Source organism: Trachypithecus francoisi, unplaced genomic scaffold, assembly GCF_009764315.1.
Source record: "Trachypithecus francoisi isolate TF-2019V2 unplaced genomic scaffold, Tfra_2.0 Lachesis_group5, whole genome shotgun sequence".
Taxonomy (NCBI): domain Eukaryota; kingdom Metazoa; phylum Chordata; class Mammalia; order Primates; family Cercopithecidae; genus Trachypithecus; species Trachypithecus francoisi.
Genome location: NW_022681470.1, coordinates 138692800 through 138719028, shown reverse-complemented (window position 1 = coordinate 138719028; position 26229 = coordinate 138692800). Strand labels below are relative to the sequence as shown.

General features: G+C 52.9%; 2 protein-coding genes across 5 annotated transcripts in view; one reads left to right on the top strand and one right to left on the bottom strand.

Annotated features, from left to right (window-relative positions):
- Nucleotides 1-24457, bottom strand: part of KANK2 (KN motif and ankyrin repeat domains 2) — a 37352-nt gene extending 12895 nt beyond the window's left edge. Inside the window, exons 1-7 of one of the 4 annotated variants that reach the window (XM_033195990.1) lie at nucleotides 24373-24428; nucleotides 22517-22720; nucleotides 21383-21498; nucleotides 19849-21060; nucleotides 2886-3053; nucleotides 2674-2776; nucleotides 229-468 (exon numbers count right to left, since the gene is read on the bottom strand). In XM_033195990.1, coding sequence (XP_033051881.1) covers nucleotides 229-468; nucleotides 2674-2776; nucleotides 2886-3053; nucleotides 19849-21060; nucleotides 21383-21419 — 1760 coding nt within the window. In that variant the 5' untranslated portion in view covers nucleotides 21420-21498; nucleotides 22517-22720; nucleotides 24373-24428. Of the gene's footprint in view, nucleotides 1-228; nucleotides 469-2673; nucleotides 2777-2885; nucleotides 3054-19848; nucleotides 21061-21382; nucleotides 21499-22451; nucleotides 24309-24372 lie in introns of those variants that run through there. The other 3 variants (XM_033195991.1, XM_033195989.1, XM_033195987.1) reach the window with 3 other exon arrangements.
- A 5-nt stretch (nucleotides 24458-24462) lies between these two features.
- Nucleotides 24463-26229, top strand: part of ANGPTL8 (angiopoietin like 8) — a 45620-nt gene continuing 43853 nt past the window's right edge. Inside the window, exon 1 of the transcript XR_004433600.1 lies at nucleotides 24463-24605. The gene's annotated coding sequence lies outside the window, so the exon portion shown is untranslated. The remainder of the gene's footprint in view (nucleotides 24606-26229) is intronic.

Here is a 26229-nt window from a genome sequence, read left to right as displayed (position 1 = left end):
CTTGCCCCCCAAATCCTAACCCCAGCAGCCCAAAATACTTCCACCAGGCCCTTTAGCAAAGCCTCCAGAACTTCAGATGCCCAGAAGGGGCAAGTGCTCGTTTGCTAATTCAGACTAAAGTATGCATGACTGATAGGAAGGTCCTTCGAAGGGCTTGAATGGTGGGGTTTGAGGCAGAGATCATCCACCCCCGGCCCTGCCTGAATCCCTCCCACCCAGAAAATGGACCTGATCTCCTCCTCTGTGTTTGATCCTGATGCCCCCTCAGCAGTGGGTATGTGCTGAGATTCTCGAGATAGCTGGCATTCCTGCCGGCTAGTCTTGGCCACGGCCATCCCTGCAGGCCTGAGCTGGGGGGCTTCGGCCACACTCGGAACCCTCTCCCTTGGCTCTGGGGCCTCGTTCTCTGTGCTGTCGTTGTCTGAGATGTTTTCTGCCGTGCTGGAGTCCTCCGATGATGACTCATACCTGGGGAGGAACGAGTGGGGTAGGGGAGATGCTGCAGACGGGATGAGAAATGGTGGGAAAGGAAGTCAGGAATCCGGTGACCCGACCTCTGTAATGGCAGTGTTGACATTCCGGGGCTGTGCCATGTGGTTTACAGCAACTAGTATACAGTAAGCGCTCAATAAACATTAGCAGTGATTGTGATCATGCTTGGGGGGAGGGGCACTGCTTTTCACCTGCTGCCCTTTGACACTTCTAGCATACCCACTGTCTTTTTTTTTTTTTGCGACAGAGTCTTGCTCTGTTGCCCAGGCTGGAGTGCAGTGGTGCTCACTGCAACCTCCACCTCCTGGGTTCAAGCCATTCTCCTGCCTCAGCCTCCCGGGTAGCTGGGATTACAGGCACCTGCCACCACGCATGGCTAATTTTTGTATTTTTAGTAGAGACAGAGTTTCACTATTTGGCCAGGCTGGTCTTGAACTCCTGAATGCAAGTGATCTGCCCACCTCGGCCTCCCAAAGTGTTGGGATTACAGGTGTGAGCCACTGCGCCCAGCCATATCCCCAGCCTTTTTAAGATAGGGTCTGACTTTTGCCCAGGTTGGACTACAGTGGTGTGATCTTGGCTCACTGCAACCTCTGCCTCCTGGGTTCAGGCGATTCTTCTGCCTGAGCCTCCCAAATAGCTGGGACTACAGGTTCGCACCACTGTGCTCAGCTAATTTTTGTATTCTTTTAGTAGAGACAGGGTTTCGCCATGTTGGCCAGGTTGATTTCGAACTCCTGAGCTCAGGCGATCCGCCTACCTCAGCATCCCAAAATGCTGGGATTAAAGGTGTGAGCCGTTGCGCACAGCCGCCTCTAGCCCTTTTTTTTTTTTTTTTTTGAGACGGAGTCTCGCTCTGTCGCCCAGGCTGGAGTGAAGTGGCCGGATCTCAGCTCACTGCAAGCTCCGCCTCCCGGGTTTAGGCCATTCTCCTGCCTCAGCCTCCCAAGTAGCTGGGACTACAGGTGCCCGCCACCTCACCCGGCTAGTTTTTTGTATTTTTTTTTTTTAGTAGAGACGTGGGTTTCACCATGTTAGCCAGGATGGTCTCGATCTCCTGACCTCGTGATCCGCCCGTCTCGGCCTCCCAAAGTGCTGGGATTACAGGCTTGAGCCACCGCGCCCGGCCGCCTTTTTTTTTTTGAGACGGAGTCTCGCTCTGTCACCCAGGCTAGCGTGCAATTGTGCAATCTCGGTTCACTGCAACCTGTCTCCTGGGTTCGAGCGATTCTCCTGCCTCAGCCTCCCAAGTAGCCTGTCTCCTGGGTTCAAGCAATTCTCCTGCCTCAGCCTCCCAAGTAGCTAAGACTATAGGCACCCACCACACCCAGCTATTTTTTGTATTTTTAACAGAGATGGAATGTCACCATGTTGGCCAGGCTGGTCTCAAACTCCTGAACTCAAGTGATCTACACGCCTCAGCCTCCCAAAGTGCTGGGATTACAGATGTGAGCCACTGTGCCCGGCCACTTCGAACCCTATTAAACACAGGTGATTCAGACCTCCTGTTCCACTGCAAATAGGGCGCTCTCCTGTTTCTTGCTGGCTCTGGACAAAACCTAATCAAGCTTCTAGGCTTGGCATTCAGGGCCCCAAACCAATCATCACTCCCTGCGCCTCCCACTTCTCGTGTCACTCTGCTTTCCTGCCTCTGAGCTTTTACCCACGCTATGCCCCTGCCAGGAGAGCCCTCCCCATGCCCTCTCTTCACCTTGCTAGCTCCTACTTCTTCCGCAGCACCTGCGTCTCCTCCTTCTGGGACTCCCCTAGGGCCACCTGTGTCTTTCTTGAGGCCCACTGCCACCTGAGTGTTCCCCATCATGGCTCTAACCACAACCTGATAAGTGGCTCCAACCACCCATCAGTGCCAGCTCCCCACTGGACCAGGAGCTCTATTAGGGCAGGAAGCGGAGTCCGGCATCTTCTGTGGGGTAGAGCTGTGCAGTGGTTACACCTTGAGTTCTTGAGCCAGGGCACCTGGGGCTGACTCCTGGGTCACTGAGTGAGCTCCAGGAACGCGCTCAGCCTCCCGGTGCCTCAGTTTCCTCATCTCTGTATTGTGGTTTGATTAAATGAATTAATCAAAGCAAGGGGCTTGGAATGAGGAAATTAGGAGGCTCTCGTGCATGGATGAATGGAGGAGGGGCAGGAAGTGTAGGTTAGGGGGTCTTCTCCTCTCACCCGCCGTTGACCCCCACGAACTGGAGGCTCCTCCGGTGGGCTGTGGGGTCTGCAATCTCCTCTTTCCGTTTCATGATAGATCGCACGCCTGCTGGAGGCCCGCCTGGAGGGGAGAACAGAGGAGGTGTTGTGAGATGCCTTCAGGACCAGACTCCGAGCCGGTGCCATCTGGGTGCCCCATCCCTCCTGGCGGCCACCCACCACTTACTTACCGGCGCCCCCAGCCTCCTCGGTCTCTCGGGAGGCTGCTTGCCTGGTGGGCTCCCTGTGGGTGGTGTCCTGGGCAGGCTCTCGGCCTGTGGTCTTCTCAGGCTGTGTAAGGGAGGCTACCTTGGACCCCGGGGGTGACGTGGACGATTCGGCAGGAACTTGTGGGAGGCCTGGAGGGGCAGGAAATGAGGTGTCTACTCTTGGTCATAAAAGCCAAACCGGCCGGGCGCGGTGGCTCAAGCCTGTAATCCCAGCACTTTGGGAGGCCGAGACGGGCGGATCACGAGGTCAGGAGATCGAGACCATCCTGGCGAACAAGGTGAAACCCCGTCTCTACTAAAAAATACAAAAAAACTAGCCGGGCGAGGTGGCGGGCGCCTGTAGTCCCAGCTACTCGGGAGGCTGAGGCAGGAGAATGGCGTAAACCCAGGAGGCGGAGCTTGCAGTGAGCTGAGATCTGGCCACTGCACTCCAGCCCGGGCGACAGAGCCAGACTCCGTCTCAAAAAAAAAAAAGAGAAAAAAAAAAAAAAAAAAAAAAACCCAAACCACCACAGCCTGATAGCTCCTGCCCTGTGAGTCATACACCCTGGGCCAGGAGCTGTGACAGGGCTGATTTTTGTGTTACCACATCCAGTCTTCCTTGCCCTCGAAGGGAAGTCGGATTATTACAGATGAGGAAACTGAGGCGCAGAGCTGCCAAGATCACCCCTTGAGCAGGTGGCAGAATGCAGTTCCAACCTGTTTGGTGCCTGCCCAGCAGCTAGTGAGAGACAAGTGACAACCCTGTGGTCCTATATTCCTGGCTCGAGCCTGAGTGATCTCTAAAAATAAGGTTCGGCCAGGCACGGTGGCTCACGCCTGTAATCCCAGCACTCTGGGAGGCCGAGGCGGGCGGATCACCTGAGATCAGAAGTTCAAGACCAGCCTGGCTAACATGGTGAAACCCTGTCTCTAGCCGGGCGTGGTGGTGCACACCTGTCATTCTAGCTACTCAGGAGGCTGAATCAGGAGAATTGCTTGAACCTAGGAGGCGGAGGTTGCAGTGAGCAGAGATCATGCCATTGCACTCCAGCCTGGGCAACAGAGCAAGACCCTGCCTCTTAAAAATAAAATAAAATAAAATAAATCAGATAAAAACACGTCTTCGCTGCCAGGCCCGGTGGCTCACGCCTGTAATCCCAGCACTCTGGGAGGCTGAGGCAGGCAGATCACGAGGTCAGGAGTTCAAGACCAGCCTGGCCAACATGGTGAAACCCCATCTCTACTAAAAATACAAAAATTAACTGGGCATGGTGGGGTGGGGATGACTGTAATCCCAGCTACGAGGGAGGCTGAGGCAGGAGAATTGCTTGAACCAGGGAGGCAGAGGTTGCAGTGAGCCGAGATCACACCACTGCACTCCAGCCTGGGTGACAGAGCGGGACTCCGTCTTGAAAATAAAAAATAAAGGCCGGGCGCGGTGGCTCAAGCCTGTAATCCCAGCACTTTGGGAGGCCGAGACGGGAGGATCATGAGGTCAGGAGATCGAAACCATCCTGGCTAACACAGTGAAACCCCGTCTCTACTAAAAAATACAAAAAACTAGCTGGACGAGGTGGCGGGCGCCTGTAGTCCCAGCTACTCGGGAGGCTGAGGCAGGAGAATGGCGTGAATCCGGGAGGCGGAGTTTGCAGTGAGCCGAGATCCGGCCACTGCACTCCAGCCTGGGCGACAGAGCGAGACTCCGCCTCAAAAAAAAAAAAAAAAAAAGGAAAGAAACAAAAAAAATTAAAAAAAAAACACATCCTGACTAAAAAAACGAAACAAAACAAAAGACAACAAAACAAAACACCCACCCAGGTTGGTCTGAGGACAAAGGTGACTTCCTGGACGCTGAGGTCCTGGACTGCCAGCCAACAGCGTGGAATAAAAGTCCAGTTTCCTTTTCATGTAGCCACCAATGTCTTGGAATCCACTCAGGTCCCCCCAGGCTGCTTTTTAAGACAGGGTTTCACTCCCTTCACCCAAGCTTGAATGCAGTGATGCGATCTCGGCTCACTGTAACCTGTGCCTCCGGGGTTCAAGTGATTCTCCTGCCTCAGCCCCCTGAGTGGCAGGCAGTAAAGGCACATGCCACTGTGTCCGGCTAATTTTCTGTAATTTTTGTAGAGATGGGGTTTCACTATGTTGCCCAGGCTGGTCTTGAACTCCTGAGCTCAAGTGATCTGCCTTCCAAAGTGCTGGGATTACAGGCTGAGCAGCACCGCCCAGCCCATGCGTGCCTTCTGTGTCAGCTTTTCCTCGGGGCTTCCCCTTCCTGTCCCCCAGGGCGCCAACTCTGAAGACCAATTAATGTGAATTCCTTTAATGGATAAAAAGGTTGTTGGGTTTTTTTTTTTTTTTCTTTGTGACAGGGTCTTGTTATATTATCCAGGCTGCTCTTGAACTCCAGAGCTCAAGGGATCCTCCCACCTCAGCCTCTTGCATAGCTGGGATTATAGGCGTGAGCCACTATGCCCAGCCTTAAATTTTTTTTGCCATCTACAGTGACTTAATGAGGCCCACAGGCAACATTCCACTTTAGTACAGAACGGTGACCAATGCTGGACACAGGCAAAGAGTAACATAGACAGGGCTGGTTGCATGAGACACTCGGTCATCAGCATGGCCAACAGCATCCCCAGACCAGGGTGTGGCCAGCTCAGACCACAGAAAACATAAAAACCATGCCAGAGCCAGGGCTTGAACTCATGAGTGGGGAACCGAGCGAGAGCAAACGCCAGTTGCTATGTCAGTCTCTTGATCTTTCTTTTTAAACTTGGCAATAAATTCACATGAAATAAACAAACCTACTGCGTGGCCAGGAGACAGATTCACAATGTCAGTCTCCGCCCAAAGTGCAGGGCGCCTAACTTGAAATCCTGGGAGAGGCCGGGCGCGGTAGCTCACGCTTGTAATCCCAGCACTTTGGGAGGCTGAGGCGGGTGGATCACTTGAAGTCAGGAGTTAAGAGACCAGCGTGGCAAACACGGCAAAACCCCATCTCTACTAAAAATACAAAAATTAGCCGGGCATGGTGGTGGACATTTGCAATCCCAGCTACTTGGGAGGCTGAGGCAGAAGAATCGCTTGAACCTGGGAGGCGGAGGTTGCAGTGAGCCGAGATCATGCCACTGTACTCCAGCCTGGGGGATAGAGCGGGACTCTGTCTCCAAAAAAAAAAAATCCTGGGAGAGCCAAAAAATGAGGTGGAGCAATGTTATGCTAAGTGAAAGAAGCCAGATGCAAAAGGGACAAAAACATTGCATGATTCCATTCACAGGAGGTCCCTAGAGTTGCCAAGATTTATTATTATTATTTGATACAGTCTTGCTCCATCGTCCAGGCTGGACTGCAGTGGTGCAACCTCGGCTCATTGCAACCTCTGCCTCCGGGGTTCAAGTGATTCTCCTGCCTCAGCCCCCTGAGTGGCAGGCAGTAAAGGCACATGCCACTGTGTCCGGCTAATTTTCTGTAATTTTTGTAGAGATGGGGTTTCACTATGTTGCCCAGGCTGGTCTTGAACTCCTGAGCTCAAGTGATCTGCCTTCCAAAGTGCTGGGATTACAGGCTGAGCAGCACCGCCCAGCCCATGCGTGCCTTCTGTGTCAGCTTTTCCTCGGGGCTTCCCCTTCCTGTCCCCCAGGGCGCCAACTCTGAAGACCAATTAATGTGAATTCCCTTTAATGGATAAAAAGGTTGTTGGGTTTTTTTTTTTTTTCTTTGTGACAGGGTCTTGTTATATTATCCAGGCTGCTCTTGAACTCCAGAGCTCAAGGGATCCTCCCACCTCAGCCTCTTGCATAGCTGGGATTATAGGCGTGAGCCACTATGCCCAGCCTTAAATTTTTTTTGCCATCTACAGTGACTTAATGAGGCCCACAGGCAACATTCCACTTTAGTACAGAACGGTGACCAAATGCTGGACACAGGCAAAGAGTAACATAGACAGGGCTGGTTGCATGAGACACTCGGTCATCAGCATGGCCAACAGCATCCCCAGACCAGGGTGTGGCCAGCTCAGACCACAGAAAACATAAAAACCATGCCAGAGCCAGGGCTTGAACTCATGAGTGGGGAACCGAGCGAGAGCAAACGCCAGTTGCTATGTCAGTCTCTTGATCTTTCTTTTTAAACTTGGCAATAAATTCACATGAAATAAACAAACCTACTGCGTGGCCAGGAGACAGATTCACAATGTCAGTCTCCGCCCAAAGTGCAGGGCGCCTAACTTGAAATCCTGGGAGAGGCCGGGCGCGGTAGCTCACGCTTGTAATCCCAGCACTTTGGGAGGCTGAGGCGGGTGGATCACTTGAAGTCAGGAGTTAAGAGACCAGCGTGGCAAACACGGCAAAACCCCATCTCTACTAAAAATACAAAAATTAGCCGGGCATGGTGGTGGACATTTGCAATCCCAGCTACTTGGGAGGCTGAGGCAGAAGAATCGCTTGAACCTGGGAGGCGGAGGTTGCAGTGAGCCGAGATCATGCCACTGTACTCCAGCCTGGGGGATAGAGCGGGACTCTGTCTCCAAAAAAAAAAAATCCTGGGAGAGCCAAAAAATGAGGTGGAGCAATGTTATGCTAAGTGAAAGAAGCCAGATGCAAAAGGGACAAAAACATTGCATGATTCCATTCACAGGAGGTCCCTAGAGTTGCCAAGATTTATTATTATTATTTGATACAGTCTTGCTCCATCGTCCAGGCTGGACTGCAGTGGTGCAACCTCGGCTCATTGCAACCTCTGCCTCCCGGGTTCAAGTGATTCTTCTGCCTCAGCCTCCTGAATAGTTGGGACTCCAGGTGCCCACCATGCCTGGCTGATTTTTGTGTTTTTACTAGAGACAATGTTTCACCATGTTGGCCAGGGTGATCTCGAACTCCTGACCTCAAGTGATCCATCTGCCTCGGACTACAAAAGTGCTGGGGTTACAGGTGTGAACCACTGCGCCCGACCCTAGAGTTGTCAGATTTAAACAGAGAGAAAATAGAACGGTGGGTGCCAGGGGCTGGGGGAAGGAGAATGGGAGTGAGTGTTTAATGGAGACAGAGTTTCAGTTTGGAAAGATAAGAAAGTTCTGAAGATGGATGGTGGTGATGGTTGTGCAGTAGTGTGAATGGGCTGGACACGGTGGTTCACACTATAATCCCAGGACTTTGGGAGGCTGAGGGGGGAGGATAGCTTGAGCCCAGGAGTGTGAGACCAGTTTGGGCAACATAGGGAGATCCTGTCCCTAACAAACACAAGAAAAAACACACACAAACAAACGATGCAAATGTACGTCATGCCATTGAATTATATACTCAAAAATGGATAAGATGGTTAAATTTTTTTTTTTTTTTTTTTAGATGGAGTCTTGCTTTGTCGTCCAGGTTGGAGTGCAGTGATGTAATCTCGACTCACTGCAACCTCCACCTCCCGGATTCAAGCAATTCTTCTGCCTCAGCCTCATGAGTAGCTGGGATTACAGGCGTGTGCCACCACGCCTGGCTAATTTGTATTTTTAGTAGAGACGGGGTTTTGCCATGTTGGCCAGGCTGGTCTTGAACTCCTGACCTCTGGTGATCCGCCCGCCTCAGCCTCCCAAAGTGCTGGGATTACAGGCGTCAGCCACCATGCCTGGCCAGATGGTAAATTTTATGTTTTATCTATGTTACCACAATATTTTAAATGGTGAAAAAATTTGAGAGGCTGAGGCAGGAGGATCGCTTGAGGCCAGGAGTTCAAGACCAGCCTGGGCAACAGAGCAAGACTCTATTTCTACAATTAAAAAATTAGCCAGGTGTGGTGGAGTGTGCCTATAGTCCTAACTACTTGGGACTATACTTGGCTGAGATGAGAGCATTGCTTGAGTCTGGGAGTTTGAAGTTACATTGAGCTATGACAGCACTGCTGTACTCCAGCCTGGGTGACGGAGTGAGACCCTTTTTTTTTTTTTTTTGAGACAGAATTTTGCCTTGTTGTCCAGGCTGGAGTGCAATGGCGTGATCTCGGCTCACCACAACCTCCACCTCCCAGGTTCAAGCAATTCTCCTGCCTCAGCCTTCCCAAGTAGCTGGGATTATAGGCATGCGCCACCAAGCCCGGCTAATTTTGTATTTTTAGTAGAGATGAGGTTTCTCCGTGTGGGTCAGGCTGGTCTCGAACTCCTGACCTCAGGTGATCCACCCACCTCAACCTCCCAAAGTGCTGGCATTACAGGCGTGAGCCACTGTGCCCGGCCTAGACCCTATATTAAAAAAAAAAAGCAAAAAAAAAAAAAAAAAAAAAAAAAAAAGCCAGGCACTGTGGCTCACAACTGTAATCCCAGGACTTTGGGAGGCTGAGGCAGGCAGACCACAAGGTTAGGAGATTGAGACCATCGTGGCTAACATGGTTAAAACCCATCTCTACTAAAAATATAAAAAATTAGCCAGGCGTGGTGGCATGCACCTGTAGTCCCAGGTACTTGGGAGGCTGAGGTAGGAGAATCGCTTGAACCCAGGAGGCAGAGATTGCATTGAGCCGACTGCACTCCAGCCTGCGCGACAGAGTAAGACTCTGTCTCAAAAAAAAAAAAAAAAAAAAGTGAAAAAAATAAATCCAAACAAACTAGAGCAGAACCAAAGCCCATTTTGCCCCAACAGAAAAGTAGGCAGTGACTTCAAAACCTGGGATGGCTCCTTCCAGTCTAAGGAATTCAAGGTTAGACACAGAATGCTAAAATAACAACAACAAGTAATAATAAAATTGATCATACTTATTATTGCTATCCCACTGGGGAATGGGGCCAACTGATACTAAAATTCACACAAAAGAACTGAAGTCCATTGATGAGCTAAGACAATTCTACAGAAAAAGAACAAAGATGGAGTAGTTGGTCTGTGAGAGAGTTAAACATACTTCAAAGTCACAACCATGAGAACAGAAGGGCATTTTTGCATTAACAAATGGACCAATGGGAGAGAGACGACAGCCCAGCACAGGCTCCAATCTCTGGGCACTGAGGATAAGACAGAGGGGGTTTCCACAAGCCAGTGGGAGACGGTGGATTCTGTGGTGTGGTTTTGGGAGAAGCAGCTTACTTTACATGAGAAGAGCCAAGCTGGATCCCTGTCTCACACCATACACAAGAAACAAATTGTGAAGAATTAAGATGAAAGTACAACTACAAAGCTAAAGGGAAATAATGTAGCAGAGTATCAGGGACTCAGGAAGGGGAAAGATTCATTCATTCATTCATTCATTCATTCAGTGACAGGGTCTCACTCTGCTGTCCAGGCTGGAGTGCAGCGGCATGATCACAGCTCACTCCAGCTTTGAACTCCTGGGCTCAAGTGATCCTCCCACTTCAGCCTCCCGAGTAGCTGGGACTACAGGCATGCACCACCATACCTGGCTAATTTTTTCTTTTTTTGAGACAGAGTCTTGCATTGTCACCCCAGGCTGGAGTGGAGTGGGGCCATCTCGGCTCACTGCAACCTCCACCTCCCGGGTTCAAGCGATTCTCCTGCCTCAGCCTCCTGAGTAGTAGCAGGTGCCCACCACCATGCCCGGCTAATTTTTTTGTATTTTTATTAGAGATGAAGTGTCACTGTGTTGGCCAGGTTGGTCTCAAACTCCTGACCTCGTGATCTGCCCACTCTGGCCTCCCAAAGTGCTGGGATTACAGGCATGAGCCACCGTGCCCGGTCAATTTTTATATTTTTTGTAGAGATGGGGGTCTTACTATGTTGCCTAGGCTGGCCCTGAACTCCTGGACTCAAAGCAATTTTCCCACCAAAGTGCTGAGATTACAGGTGTTGAGTCAATGTGCCCCATTAAGATTCTTTTAAAAATTCCTCCAGGGCCGGGCGCGGTGGCTCAAGCTGTAACCTCAGCACTTTGGGAGGCCAAGACAGGCGGATCATGAGGTCAGGAGATCGAGACCATCCTGGCTAACATGGTGAAACCCTGTCTCTACTAAAAATACAAAAAACTAGCCGGGAGTGGTGGCGGGTGCCTGTAGTCCCAGCTACTCAGGAGGCTGAGGCAGGAGAACGGCGTGAACTTTGGAGGCGGAGCTTGCAGTGAGCCAAGATCATGCCACTGCACTCCAGCCTGGGGGACAGAGCGAGACTCCGTCTCAAAAAAAAAAATAATTCCTCCAAGCACAATAATGGTTTTAACTATATTCAAAATGAAAACTGGCCAGGTGCGGTGGCTTACACCTGTAATCCCAGCACTTTGGGAGGCCAAGGTGGGTGGATCACTTGAGGTCAGGAGTTTGAGATCAGCCTGGCCAACATGGTGAAACCCAGTCTCTACTGATAATACAAAAGTTAGCTGGGTATGGCGGCAGGCACCTGTAATCCCAGCTACTTGGGAGGATGAGGCAGAATTGCTTGAACCAGGGAGGCAGAGGTTGCAGTGAGCTGAGATCGTGCCACGGCACTCTAGCCTAGATGACAGAGCAAGACTCCGTCTCAAAAACAAAAACAAAAACAAAAATGAAGACCTCTAAGATCCTCATGGGTGCGGTGGGGGAGTGCTGGAGATTGGCACAGGCAAAAATTGGCAAGGGATAATCTTCTAGAACAGGGTCAACAAACTTTCTGGGAAGGGCTAGATAGCAAACATTTTTGGTTATGTCAAACACAAGGACTTGGTTGCAACTGCTCAACTGTGGCATAGTTCTAATACAAAACCAGCCACAGACAGTATGTAAACGCTTCCGCGTGGCTGTATCCAATAAGCGTGAATTTCACATTATCTTGTTCATGTCAAGAAATATTATTGTTTTGAGACAGGGCGAGACTCTGTGTCTATTTTTTTTTTTAATGTGAAAAAATCAAAAAATAAACTAGAGCAGCACCCAAAGCCCATTCTGCCCCAACAGAGTAGCAGGCAGTGACTTCAGGCACCTTTTTTTTTTTTTTGAAACGAAGCCTCGCTCTTATTGCCCAGGCTGGAGTGCAATGGCGTGATCTCAGCTCACTGCAACCTCCACCTCCCAAGTTCAAGCGATTCTCTTGCCTCAGCCTTCCGAGAAGCTGGGATTACAGGCACCCGCCATCATGGCCGGCTAATTTTTGTATTGTTGTAGAGACGAGTTTCACCATGTTGGCCAGGGTGGTCTCCACCTCCTGACCTCAGGTGAGCCACCATGCCCAGTCTACTTCAGGCAACTTCTGTTGCCCAGGCTCGAGTCCAATCATAGCTTGCTGCAGCCTCAAAATCCTGCACTTGCTGGGCATGGTGGCTCATGCCTGTAATCCCAGCACTTTAGGAGGCCGAGGTGGGTGGATCGCTTCAGCCCAGGAGTTTGAAACCAGCCTGGGCAACATGGTGGAACCTCATCTTCACAACCATAAAATTCCTGGGCTCAAGGAATCCTTCTGCCTCACCCTCCCGAGTAGCTGGGCCTACAGCTGCAGGTCACCATGCCAAACTAATTTTTTTACTTTTTTTGTAGAGAGTGGTGTCACTATATTGCCCAGGCTGGTCTCAAACTCCTGGCCTAAAGTGATCCTTTGGCCTCGGCCTCCCAAAGTGCTGGGATTACAGGCATGAGCCACTGTACTTGGCCCAAAATATACTTTTTAAATCGTTCAAACATTTAAAAAAAAAACATAAAAAAATCATTCTTAGCTGTGGGTTGTAGAAAAACAGATTTCGGGCTGTATCTGGCCCATAGGCTGTAGTTTGCCAGTTTTGACTCTGGAAGATACCAGGAACTTCTAAAAACTGCTCAGAGAAAAAATGGAGAAAGGCTACAAGTAATTGACTTACAGAGGAACCTTATTAGGCACACACAGAGAAGCCATATCTCTCACTGCCTATCAGAGCTATGCCAATGAAAACAATAAGGAGGGCTGAATTCCGAGGCTCGCATCTACAATCCCAGGACTTTGGGAGGCTGAGATGGATCACTTCAGCCCTGGAATTCAAGACCAACCTGAGCAACAGAGCAAGACCCCATCTCTACAAAAAATTACCTGAATGTGGTGGCACATGCCTTTAGTCCTAGCTACTCGGGAGGCTGAGGTAGAAGGATCACGTGAGCCCGAGAGGTTGAGGCTGCAGTGAACTGTGACCGTGCCACTGCACTCCAGCCTGGGTGACACAATGAGACCCTGTCTCAAAAAACAAAACAATGAGGAGATACCATTATGTAGCAGCTATCAGATGGATAAAATATTTAGAAAGATAGGGCCGGGCGTGGTAGCTCACACCTGTAATCCCAGCACTTTGGGAGGCCGAGGTGGATGGATCACCTGAGGTTGCGGATCACCTGAGGTCGGGAGTTTGAGACCAGCCTGGCCAACATGGTGAAACCCCGTCTCTACTAAATTTACAAAAATCAGCCAGGCGTGGTGGCATGCCTGTAATCCCAGCTACTAGAGATGCTGAAGCATAAGAATCGCTTGAGCCGGGCGCGGTGGCTCAAGCCTGTAATCCCAGCACTTTGGGAGGCCGAGACGGGCGGATCACGAGGTCGGGAGATCGAGACCATCCTGGCTAACATGGTGAAACCCCGTCTCTACTAAAAAATACAAAAAACTAGCCGGGCGAGGTGGCGGGCGCCTGTAGTCCCAGCTACTCGGGAGGCTGAGGCAGGAGAATGGTGTGAACCCGGGAGGCGGAGCTTGCAGTGAGCTGAGATCTGGCCACTGTACTCCAGCCCGGGCGACAGAGCGAGACTCCGTCTCAAAAAAAAAAAAAGGAAGAAAAATTAGAAAGACAGATAAAGCCGTATGTTGGTGAGGATATGAGAAAATGGACACCTTGTACTGGAGCACAGTGTCAGGAATGCAGACAGGGAGAGCCTTTTTTGGAAAGGATCAGACAGGACTTGGAGTGAAGTTGCAAATCCTCTAGGAATGGGCAGTCCCACAGGAGGGGATGTGTGACGATGACTCCAGCATTGTTTGTGGTGGTTGGAAATTAGAAGTAACCAGATACCCACTGTGAGGGGGATTAGAGAAGAGGGTAGGTGGGTGCAGTGGCTCACGCCTGTAATCCCAGAACTTTGGGAGGCCAAGGCGGGTAGATCATGAAGTCAGGAGTTCGAGACCAGCCTGGCCAACGTGGTAAAAACCCTGTCTCTACTAAAAATATAAAAATTAGCCAGGCGTGGTGATACACATCTATAATCCCAGCTACTTGGGAGGCTGAGGCAGGAGAATTGCTCGAACCCGGGAGGCGGAGGTTGCAGTGAGCAGAGATCACGCCACTGCACTCCACCCTGGGCGACAGAGCGAGATTCTGTCTCAAAAAAAAAAAGGAAGAAAAAAAGAAAATAAAAAGTGACAAACTAGATTTACAAACATCAGTGTGGAGAGTTCAAAAATAGCGTAAGGAGAGGAAAAAATAAGAAACAGAAAGAGATTTTTGTTTTTCTGAAGCACACCACCATTTAAGGAAATGAAGCACGAACAAAGCATATTTTTCAAGGACACTCACATGTCTCAATAAGTTTCTGGAAGGTGGATTGTAAGGAATGGTATTAGATGGGGTGGGGGTGGCACTGATGGTGGAGAGCGGAGGGTGGTGAGCATCAGCCTGTGGGTGCTGTTTTTACATTTTTAAATGGATGGGAAAGAAGAATTTAATTTGGGACTCATGAAAAGTATGTGAAATAGAAATTTCAGGGTCTGTAAATAAAGTTTTATTGGAATGCAGCCATGTTCGTTCATTTCCATATTGTCTATGGCTGCTTTTGCAATTACAAAATGAAGGCACTGAGGCACCAAACTCAAAAACGTATACATTAAATATGTGCATTTTTTGGGCATATTAAGTATACGTCAGTAAAACCAGAAAAAGTTGGGCATAGTGGCACACGCCTGTAATCCCAGTTACTCAGGAGGCTGACGTGGAAGGATCACTTCAGTTCCCAAGTTTGAAGCCAGCCTGGGCAACATAGTGAGATCTCATCTCAACAAAAAGGATAAAAGGAATAAAAATAAAGTGGGGAGGAAAAAAGAACTGAGGTAGAGTTGAATTAATGCAATAGAGACTGTATGACCCACCAAAGTGAAAATATTTACTGACCTTTAGCATTGAAGGGTGAAGGTGGAGGTTGAAGGTGAAAAAATAATAATACAAGAGAAGTGGTCTGCACAGGCTAACGTGGATGGTTGTCAGGAGCTAAGGAATGAGATGAACTCAGTTTTGGACTCCTGAAGGCCAAAATAGAATTTTTTTTTTTTTTGAGATGGAGTCTCAGTCTCACTCTGTCATCCAGGCTGGAGTGCAGCGATGCGATCTCAGTTCACTGCAATTTCCACCTCCCCGGTTCAAGCAATCCTCCTTTCTCAGCTTCCCAAGTAGCTGGGATTACAGGTGTGTGCCACCACGCCTGGCTAATTTTTGTATTTTTAGTAGAGACGGGGTTTCGCCATGTTGTCCAGGCTGGTCTTGAGCTCCTGACCTCAGGTGATCTGCCTACCTCGGCCTCCCAAAGTGCAGGGATTACAGGCGTGAGCCACCGCACCCGGCCCAAAATAAGTTTGTTTGTTTGTTTTTTAATTTAGGCTGGGTGCAGTAGCTCATTCCAGTTTGTTCAACCCCTTGATAAGCCCGAGCCTCTGCTTATCTCAGGGCCTTTGTCCCTGCTGTGCTCCTCCCTGGACCATTATTTTTTCCACCTCTTTTGGTGACTTCTTTCCTTTCACGTCTTTGTTCAAAGAGGCTCCTTGGAGGCCGGGTGTAGTGGCTCACGCCTGTAATCCCAGCACTCTGGGAGGCCGAGGCCGGCAGATCACGCGGTCAGGAGTTTCAGACCAGCCTGGCCAATATAGTGAAACCCCATCTCTACTAAAAGTACACAAAAATTAGCTGGGTGTGGTGGTGGGCGCCTGTAATCCCAGCTCCTTGGGAGGCAGAGACAAGGAGAATCTTTTGAACCCAAGAGGCGGAGGTTGCAGTGAGCTGAGATAGAGCCATTGCACACCAGCCCGGGCGGCAGTGCAAGACTCCATCTCAAAAAAAAAAAAAAAAAAAGATAAAAAGATGCTCCTTTAAGAGGCTATAGAGCCAAGTATCAACACACGCCTGGTACCATGGGGAACACTTGACATGAACTGATTCTCTCCCCTCTACTCCCGCCCACAAGATTGGTCTTGCCCAGGCTGGAGTGCAGTGGTATGGTCACAACTCACCGTAGCCTCGACCCACTGGCCTCAAGCAATCCTCCTGCCTTGGCCTCCCAAAGCTCTAGGATTATAGCCATAAGCCACTGCACCGGGCCAAACTGACATATTAAAGCCTCACATTATTCCAGAGATACTGTGCCATCAGGACCCCCAATTTGCAAATGAGGAAACTGAGGCACAGAGAGATTAAATCATGCTCAAGGGCCGAGTCAGTTGGATCACCTGAGGTCAAGAGTTTGAGACCAGCTTGACCAACATGGTGAAACCCCATCTCTACTAAAAATACAAAAATTAGTCAGTTATGATGGTGCCCGCCTGTAATCCCAGCTACTCGGGAGGCTGAGGTTGCAGTGAGGCGAGATTGCATCGCTGCACTCCAGCCTGGGCGACAGAACAAGACTCCGTCAAAAAAAAAAAAAAAAGGAAGATATAGAAATGAATTAAGACATTCCAGCTCAGCCTAAGCAAGGCAGAGATTGGGGCTGCCTGCAGCAAAAGAGAATAAAATGAGACTCCAGGAAGAACTTTCAGGGCAGCAGCTTGCATGCAAAGAAGGTGGACATCGCTATGTCTGTTTGTCCTGCAGGCAGAAGGCCTCCCAGCTGCTCTGGGAGGCACGTCTGGAATGGTGGTTGCCTCTCAGAGATTCCGAGGCTGAGCCAGGCGGGGCCTCTGGCAGGGGGCCAGAACCTCAGGGTTGGGTGTTTGGGATAGACATAGAACAGGCGGGTGGTGTCCAGAGCTGGCCAGGAACAACACAGGCCAGCGAGAAAACACAGCTGGGTCCCTGCCCTCCAGCCTGTGCCCTCTGGTCTGTCGGTAGGGGCTCTGGCCACCTGATATCCGAGGCTGGGAATGAGAACTTGGGCCCTACCTTTGAGCTCTGTGGCAGATTCAAGCTGTCCTGGGTTTATTTATTTTTACTTTTTTTCTTTTTCTGTTTTTTGAGATAGAGTCTCACTATCATCCAGGCTGGAGTGCAGTGGCGCGATGTTGGCTCAATACAACCTCCACCTCCTAGGTTCAAGCAATTCTCCTTCCTTAACCTCCCGAGTAGCTAGGACTATAGGAGTGTGCCACCATGCCCAGCTTATTTTTGTATTTTTAGTAGTGACGGGGTTTCACCATATTGGCCAGGCTGGTCTTGAACCCCTGAGCTCAGGTGATCCACCCACCTCAGCCTCCCAAAGTGCTAGGATTATAGGCTTGATGTCCCGGGTTTAGATACTGGTTTACTTGAGCCACTTCCTGGCTGTGTGACACAGGACAAATGAATCTCCTCAAGCCTCAGTTTCCCCAGGTATAAACAGGGCTGACCAGAACATTATCAGCAGAAGCTGTAACCAGTACTTAACCGTGTGCAATAATTCATAAATTCTCCACCTCTCTAGAGACGGAGAGCATTATCATGCCACTTCACAGATAGAGATATTTAGGGCTAGAGAGTTGCTCACCCAGTATCACACGGCATGAGTTTGAACCCACCTGGCAGAGCCTCCCCGACTATGTTTCAAGAAGAACAGCTGTCATTATCATTATTATTATTATTATTTTTTTTTTTTTTGAGACGGAGTCTCGCTCTGTCGCCCGGGCTGGAGTGCAGTGGCCGGATCTCAGCTCACTGCAAGCTCCGCCTCCCGGGTTCCCGCCATTCTCCTGCCTCAGCCTCCCAAGTAGCTGGGACTACAGGCGCCCGCTACCTCGCCCGGCTAGTTTTTTTGTATTTTTTTAGTAGAGACGGGGTTTCACCGTGTTAGCCAGGATGGTCTCGATCTCCTGACCTTGTGATCCGCCCGTCTCGGCCTCCCAAAGTGCTGGGATTACAGGCTTGAGCCACCGCGCCCGGCCTATTATTATTTTTGAGACACAGTTTCACTCTGTTGCCTAGGCTGGAGTGCGGTGGCATGATCTCAGCTCACTGCAACCTCTGGCTCCCAGGTTCAAGCGATTCTTGTGCTTCAGTCTCCGAAGTAGCTGGGATTACAGGCACCTGCCAACACGCCCGGCTAATTTTTGTATTTTTAGTAGAGACAGAGTTTCACCATGTTGGCCAGGGTGGTCTTGAACTCCTGGCCTCAAGTGATCTGCCTGCCTCTGCCTCCCAAAGTGCTGCGATTACAGGCATGAGCCACCGTGCCTGGCCAGCTGTCATTATTATTATTATTTTGAGATACAGTTGCACTCTGTTGCCCAGGCTGGAGGGCAGTGGTGTAATCTTGGCTCACTGCAACCTCCGCCTCCCAGGTTCAAGCGATTCTCCTGCCTCAGCCTCCGGAGTAGCAGGGACTACAGGTGCGTGCCACCATGCCCGGCTGATTTTTGTTATTTTTAGTAGAGACAGGGTTTCACTGTGTTGGCCAGGCTGGTCTTGAACTCCTGGCCTCAAGCCATCCGCCTGCCTCGGCCTCCCAAAGTGTGGGATTACAGGCATGAGCCACTGCGCCCAGCCCAGCTGTCATTATTATGAATCATTTGGGTGGCTTCTCCCAGGGACCTCAGGACAACCCGGCAGCTGACATTCTGCACAGCCGGCATCCCCTTTCCTGGCATCAGGACTCAGTACTTCCTCTGGGAAGCACCCCCTTCCTCCCTCAAAGGCCACAGCCCTTGGGAGGGGCTCCCCTACCCCCAGTGTCCATGGCTAGGCAGACAGGGACACTGCACTGTGATTGGCTCAGCAATGGGCACATGACCCAGGCCAGCCAATGAGGGCCCCCTCTGGGATTTTTACTGGTGCTCTTTAGACTAAGGAGCTCCCTCTCCACTAAACGGAACAGACAGATGCCTGGAGCAGTGAGGTCACCTTCCCTTGCCTGCCTGAAAGAGAAGCTCCCAGGGTAAACAAAAAAAGAAAGGCATCAAGTTAGATTCCTGATGATACCTGAGCACTGAGGCCAGCATGGTGGCTCATGCTTGTAATCCCTGCACTCTGGGGGGCCAAGACAGGAGGATCACTTGAGCCCAGAAGTTTGAGACCAGCCTGGGCAACATAACGAGACTTTGTCTCTACAAAAAATAAAAAAAAATTAACGAGGCATTCGTTAATTTTCTTCCACCAGACACATCACTCCAACTCTTAGAGAGTCTCTGTCTTGTCATCCACAAAAGGGGGAGAATTGTGCAGCCAACCTCAGGGCTGTAGCAACCATGCAGAGAAATTAGGTGACTGCCACTTTGTCAGTATCCAGAAAGCGGGAGGTATTTGGGGGAAAGTTCCCCAAGGCTGTTGGTTTACCAGGCAGAAATCCTCCCTGTTTATTCAGTAAGTGGCAGGAATCAATCTTGGACCAGTTTAAGCAGTGAAAAGGAAATGTGTTGTTATGTAACTGATGACAGCTTCAGGTATGGCTGGATCCAGGTGCACAAATCTCTTGTTGTTGTTATTAAGAGATAGAATCTCGCTCTGCTGCCCAAGCTGGAGTGCAGTGGTGCAATCACGGCTCATTGCAGCCTTGACCTCCTAGGCTCAAGTAATCCTCCCGCCTTAGCTTCCAAGTAGCTGGGTCTACAGGCACTGCAACCTCTGCTTCCCTGGTTCAAGCGATTCTCCTGCCTCAGCCTCCTGAGTAGCTGAGGTTTCAGGTGCGTGCCACCACACCTGGCTAATTTTTGTATTTTTAGTAGAGATGAGGTTTCACCACATTGGCCAGGCTGGTCTTGAACTCCTGACCTCAAGAGGCCTGCCTCGGCCTCCCAAAGTGCTGGGATTACAGGCATGTGCCACAGCACCCCGCCTGGATCCTGGCATTCTGAGGGTCCAGGATGAGCCATGGGAAGAAAGAGGGCCCCCCTACCCCCAGCCATTCTCCCCGCCTGCGACCGCTTACCTGCCATTCCATCACAGCTGCGCTCTGTGATGCTAATCTTCTTCACCATATGGACGTTGCTGGTAGCCGCAGCGGGCACTGGGCACATCGTCTCCACCACCTCCTGGCTGCGGAACACAGGTGGGCTCTCAGGCCCACCAGGCATTGCCAGGGCCCTCAGCCCTGCCCCGTAAGGCTCCAGGCTCTGGGCCCGCTGTGCATGGGTGCCAGCGGCTGTGCTGGCCACCACCTCCACCTCCCGTGGCCCTTCTACCACCCGGACGGTATCCACGCGAACCGGGCTGTCTGGCGGTGGCCAGGCCTGGGGCTGGGGGTCAGCTTGCCGGGCCTGAGCTGCCTGCAGCTCCTGCAGTGCCTTCTTGAGCTGGGTCTCCAGCACAGCGACCTTGGCGGTGAGGGCAGCCTCCCCATCGGGCATGCCCAAGTCCCGTTCTCGGACCCAGGTGCCCACACTCCGGGTCTCAAGTGCCACTGGGTCCTCTGGGGGATCGGGGAGGTCCAGGCAGAGCTCGCTGTGGCCCCGGCCCGCTGTGGGGTGGCCCAGGAACTTCTGGCTCTTAAGTTGCACTGTGAGCTGCCGCTTTTCCTCCTGGAGCACCGAGAGCTTCACCTGGAGCACGGGGATCAGCTTCACCTGCTCCTCCAGCTGCCGTAGCTTCCGCAGGGCACCCGCCATCTGCTCTCGCACGTGGGCCAGGTGCCCGGCACTGGGAGGCACCGGCGTGGACAGTCCCGAACTCCGTGGCGTCGGGGGTGGCAACCCCACACCCACCAGGGAGGCCGTCGAGCCGGCCGCACTGGGGGTCAGGGAGCCCAGGCCGGCGGGTGTGGCCGCCTGGTCCTCGAGACGGCGACGGGCGTCCAGCAGTGTGCGCTCCACCCGCGGATTGAAGCCACCGCGGGTCTCCAGAGCACCATACTGAGGATAGAAGCCACGGCCGCAGTAGGAATAGGCTGAGTGGCGGCTGTCCCCACTGGCATTGGAGCACAGCGACTCAGTGGACGTCCACCAGGAGCCAGGGCCACGAGGCAGCGAGCTCAGGCGGGGGCGGCGCTGCACCGCCACGCGTCGCAGCGTGTGGCCCTTCTCGATGTCGTCTACGTATTTGAGGAAGTCCAGGTCCAGGCGGTAGCCATAGGGGGTCTCCACAGAGTAGGGCGGATCGGGGTCCTTGGCAGGGAAGGCAGGCGGGGAGGCCGGGCCAGGGGTTCCTGGGGGTGGGAGAAACACCAGGACCTTTGAATCCTCTTGTCCCCATACTCAGGGTGAAGACATGCCTGGGGAGAGTTGGGGTTTATTTGCCCAAGAGATGGGAGCCCAGCTGGTACTCAACCACATCTGCTCTCAGACCCTCCCAGTGCAGGGCTGTGCCTCCCCATCAGACACCCGGGGCAGGACTCTGCCTCCTCCCTCAGACCTCTAATTGTTGGGCTGCGTCCCACCCTCAAAGTCCCCAGGGCAGAGTCCCCGGCCCCTCAGGCCTCCAGAACTGAAGCTCCCCAGGGCAGGGCCCTCTTCCCTGAGTCCCCTGACCTGGGAAGGGGGCAGGCACGTGAAGGACTTGGGCCATCTTCTTGTCTGCAGATGCTCCTTGGAAGTCACTTGAGGGACTACGAGTCAGACTGCCTGCAGCACTGACTGAGGCTTACCTGGGGAAAGGGAACCATGGCGCCAGGAGTTAGGAGTCTGTAGGGGGAGGGAAGGAGACGGGGCCAGTCCCCTCCACAGCTGGCTCACCCAACCCCCCACCCAGGTCTGGGACCCACTCATAGACGCACACCCGGCCTGGCTGTGGAAGGGCTCCCCCCCACACCACAGGTCTGGAACAAAGAAACCAAACCTCACTGCCTGCATGAACATCTGTCCAGCCCCTGGACAGGCTCCAGCTGTTCCCACAGCCCGGCCTCCACATAGCTCTGGGGCTGGGGGGCCCCAAGCCCAACAGGCCCCACCCTTCCTGCACCCCCTCCCCTCAGCCCAGGCCTGGAGCTGGCCACAGGGAAGGATGGGGGTTGAGGTGCTAAGGGGTTGGGGAAGATGGGAACCTCGTCTTCCTGCAAGGATCTGAGGAGACACAGATGGAGGGGAACAAAGAGAAGCAAAGTATGGTGAAGGGGACCCCCAGTGACCCCAAAGCTGAGAGCTGGGTCAGGCCTGGACTAGGTCGGGGGGAAGGGGTAGGGAAAGTTGGGGAGGCAGCTAGGAGTGAAGCCTTTCCCCTTTATGGAAACAATTTTCTCTAAAAATAAACAGTTTCACTGCCGGGCTACACAGAACTTCCTGCCCGCCTAGGATGCGTCCGGACTTAGGGGCGCAGTAGGGATAGAGGGCTGGGTGGAGGCCCAGGAAGTCCTTGGGGGTGGAGGGGAGGAAGTAAGACGGGGCGCCTAGAGGCTGCAAAAGGGAGGGACAATCAGCGCCTCTCATTAAACCCCCCTCAGCCCTGGAGGCTGGCCAGGGCTCTTTTGTCCCCAGTATAACCCATCTGAACTTGGCCGGTCCTTTTTGTTATCTGACCTCCAGCCATCATGCTGCAGAGGCCCCAGCCCATCCCACCATCAGTTAATCCTTTCTGGCCTTTGAGTGTGGGGGCAGCAGGTCCCTTGGGAGGACGGGCCAGGTAGGGCACCTGCTGGGCATGAAGGCAGGGCTGGGGCTCTGGGGCACCTGAGCTTGTCCTTGTTCTCCCGTCCTGTCTTGCTTTGTCTCTCTCCAAGTCTCTCTGTGTCTCTCCACGTCTCTGTCTCTCTGTGTCTCTCTCCACGTCTCTGTCTCTCTGTGTCTCTCTCCACGTCTCTGTCCTGCGTCTCTCTCCGTGTCTTTCTCTCTGTCTTTCCACGTTTCTGTCTTCGCTTCTCTGTCTTTCAACACCTGGAATACATGGTCACCAATTGCAGGAAATTTGGTTTTCCATTTGCCTGGAGATTTGCCCCTGAGCAACAGGAAGTTGATTGAAAATATTTTCTGGCCACCAAAGAGAGATGGAGATACAGGCAGCAAGCAGGAGTAGAGCAGGATTAGAATAGTCAGGGGGAGAGGGGGGCAGGGGAGTGAGTGTGCTGCCAGGCAAAGAGTATAGTAACAGTAATAATAATACCAACTCTTTTTTTTTTTCTTCCTGAGACGGAGTTTTGCTCTTGTTGCCCAGGCTGGAGTGCAATGGCATGATGTTTGCTCACCGCAACCTCCGGCTCCCAGGTTCAAGCGATTCTCCTGCCTCAGCCTCCTGAGTAGCCGGGATTACAGGCATGCGCCACCATATCTGGCTAATTTTGTATTTTTGGTAGAGATGGGGTTTCCTCCATGTTGGTCAGGCTGGTCTCAAACTCCTGACCTCAGATGATCCGCCCGCCTCGGCCTCCCAAAGTGCTGGGATTACAGGCATGAGCCACCGCACCCAGCCTAACATCAACTCTTTTAATTGTTGTGACAATTCCATAAGATGGGCAGTTATCATCCCGTTTCATAGACAGGGGATGCAGAGGGCACAGAAAGGTACAGTGGCTTGCCTAGGATCCTTGGGGCCACGGGGAAGTAGCTGGGCCTGAACGTGAACCTAAGCCTGGTGGATCCCGCCAATGTCCACCAAGTCACCACCCCCAGACTCCACACCAGATCTCTCTACCCGTTTCCCAGATATGGAGACTGAGGTCTGAGGGTCCTCAGTCATCTGACCACCCTCCATCAGGACCAGCGACTCCCGAGTAAGGGGAAGAGAAAGGAGATGAGGGGGTGTGGTGGGGGAGATGGATGACTGTGGCTGAAACCCTTCTCTCGCTATGGGACCCCTGGGAAGTGGAGAAGGGGCGACAGGATAAGACACAGACGGAGAGACTGCCGCCTACAAGAGGGGACAGGTAGGGAGCTCAGCGAAGGGGCACGGGTCTCCCCAACCCACCACCCAAGACCGGCCTGCACATCTTGGAGGTGGCGGGGGCGGGGGGGGTCTTTCCGCCCTAAACTCGGAGGAGGGGGGCGAGAAGGACCCCGCCCCGTGCAGGGAGGGGGCGGGGCCTGTGGGATCCCCGGCTAATGGCAAACAGCTGCCGCTCCCCACGCCGGCCCAGCCGCCAAGCCCAGGCCCAGCCCGGCCGGACGCCCGGCCGCCTTCCCGCCGCCTGGGGCATGGCCGCGGAGGAGGATGAGGGGGGGACAGTGCGGGGAGGGGGCAGAGCCGGGCGGGGAGCAGAGGAAGAAAGGGGGACAGAAACAGGGGAGAGGGGGCAGAGGGGAGCCAGGACAGGGGAGACGGGCCGGGCACGAGGAATCGATGGGGGTACTGGGAGGAATCGATGGGGGTATGGGGTCATAGACAGGGAGGGAGCAGGGACGCGGGAACAGAGACACTCCAAGTCTGGAAAGTTTGGGCACAGAAGGTGGAGTTGGAGGCAGCGGCTCGTTGAGACCAGCGAGGTCGTGTCCCGGGGTTGGAGGCGGGGGGGTAGGGTAGTAGGTGGGGGGGCGGTGCACACTCGATCCCCGAACCGGACTTGAACCCCTACCCAGCCCTGGGTCCCACTCGCCTTGCGCGCTCCGGCCGCTGCCTTCCCTGCGTCCCGCCGCCCGAGCGTCCTCGAGCGCGCCGCCGCCTGGGCGCCCGGCCCTCGGAGGTGGCTCCGCCCGCACTACGCCCCCTTCTGCTGGCCCCGCCCCTCCAGTCGGCCCCGCCCCCTCCCGCCGCCCGGGCGCCCAGGCCGCGGTGGGGGGTGGGGATGCAGAGACGCTGGTTGGAGACTGGATCTCACCTGGACAGCAGGTGTGTGTGTGCGCGGCGGGGTGTCCGGCCTCGTCCTTCCTTCCTCCCTAAGTCCCCAAAGCAGGGTCCCCTCACCGCCGGCCTCCCCCCACCGCCGGCTGTCCCTGGGCCGCTGCGGGGGGCGGAACGGCTCGGCGGCGGGAGGGGGTGGAGCTGGCCGGGGCCCAGCTCGGGGAGGGCGCGCGGGGGGGCGCGGCGGCGGGAGGTCACCCTTCCCCCAGGAGGCCCAGGGCTGGACGCGGCCCAGCGCAAGCCTGGCACACGGTGGCGTGACCGCCGCGCGAGAGGGGAGGCTGCACAGGCCTGGGCGCCGGAGCCAGCCAGACCTGGACTCTCGTCCCAGACCCACCAAGCTTGCTGCTCTGTGCCTCAGTTTGCCCATCTGTAAAATGGTGATGATCATGTTAGCTACCTGATAGGAGTGTTGAGAAGTTTCAGTAACCGTTGGGGTGGGGCCTAACCATTAGGAAGGAGGTCCCTCGGGTTAAAAAGTCTCATAAATGGAGTGTCCTACTTTTGCAGAGATCTTTCTGGGAGCCCTTTAGTACACAGCCAGCCACTTAATAAAGCCAGCAAGGGCTTAATAAATATTATTAGGCCGGTGAGGTGGCTCACACCTGTAATCTCAGCACTTAGGGAGGCCGAGGCAGGAGGACTGCTTGAGCTCAGGAGTTCGAGACCAGCCTGGGCAACGTAGCAAGACCCTGTCTCTACAAAAAAAAATTTTAAGTGAAAAAAAATTAGGCCAGGCGCAGTGGCTCATGCCTGTAATCACAGCACTTTGGGAGGCCAAGGTGGGCGGATTATTTGAGCCAAGGAGTTGGAGACCAGCTTTGGCAATATGACAAGGCCTCATGTCTACAAAAAACAAAATTAAAAAAAACCACCTGGAGCCAAGAAATGGCTCACACCTGTAATCCCAGCACTTTGGGAGGCTGAGGCAGGTGGATCACCTGAGGTCAGGAGTTCAAGACCAGTCTGGCCAACATGGTGAAACCCCGTCTCTATTAAAAATACAAAAACTAGGCCGGGCGCGGTGGCTCAAGCCTGTAATCCCAGCACTTTGGGAGGCCGAGACGGGCGGATCACGAGGTCAGGAGATCGAGACCATCCTGGCTAACACGGTGAAACCCCGTCTCTACTAAAAAAATACAAAAAACTAGCCAGGTGAGGTGGTGGGCGCCCGTAGTCCCAGCTACTTGGGAGGCTGAGGCAGGAGAATGGCCTAAACCCGGGAGGCGGAGCTTGCAGTGAGCTGAGATCCGGCCACTGCACTCCAGCCTGGGCGACAGAGCGAGACTCCTTCTCAAAAAAAAAAACCAAACAACAACAACAACAACAAATACAAAAACTATCCAGGCATGGTGGTGCACATATATAATCCCAGCTACTCGGGAGGCTGAGGTACGAGAATAACTTGAATCTGGGAGGTGGAGGTTGCCGTGAACCGAGATTGCGCCATTGCACTGCAGACTGGGTGACAGGGCGAAACTCCATATGAAAAAAAAAAAGAAAAGCCAGGCATAATGGCATGTGCCTATAATCCCTGCTACTCAGGAGGCTTGAGCCCCAGAGTTTGAGGCTGCAGTGAGCTATGATTGTGACACTGCATTCCAGCCTGGGG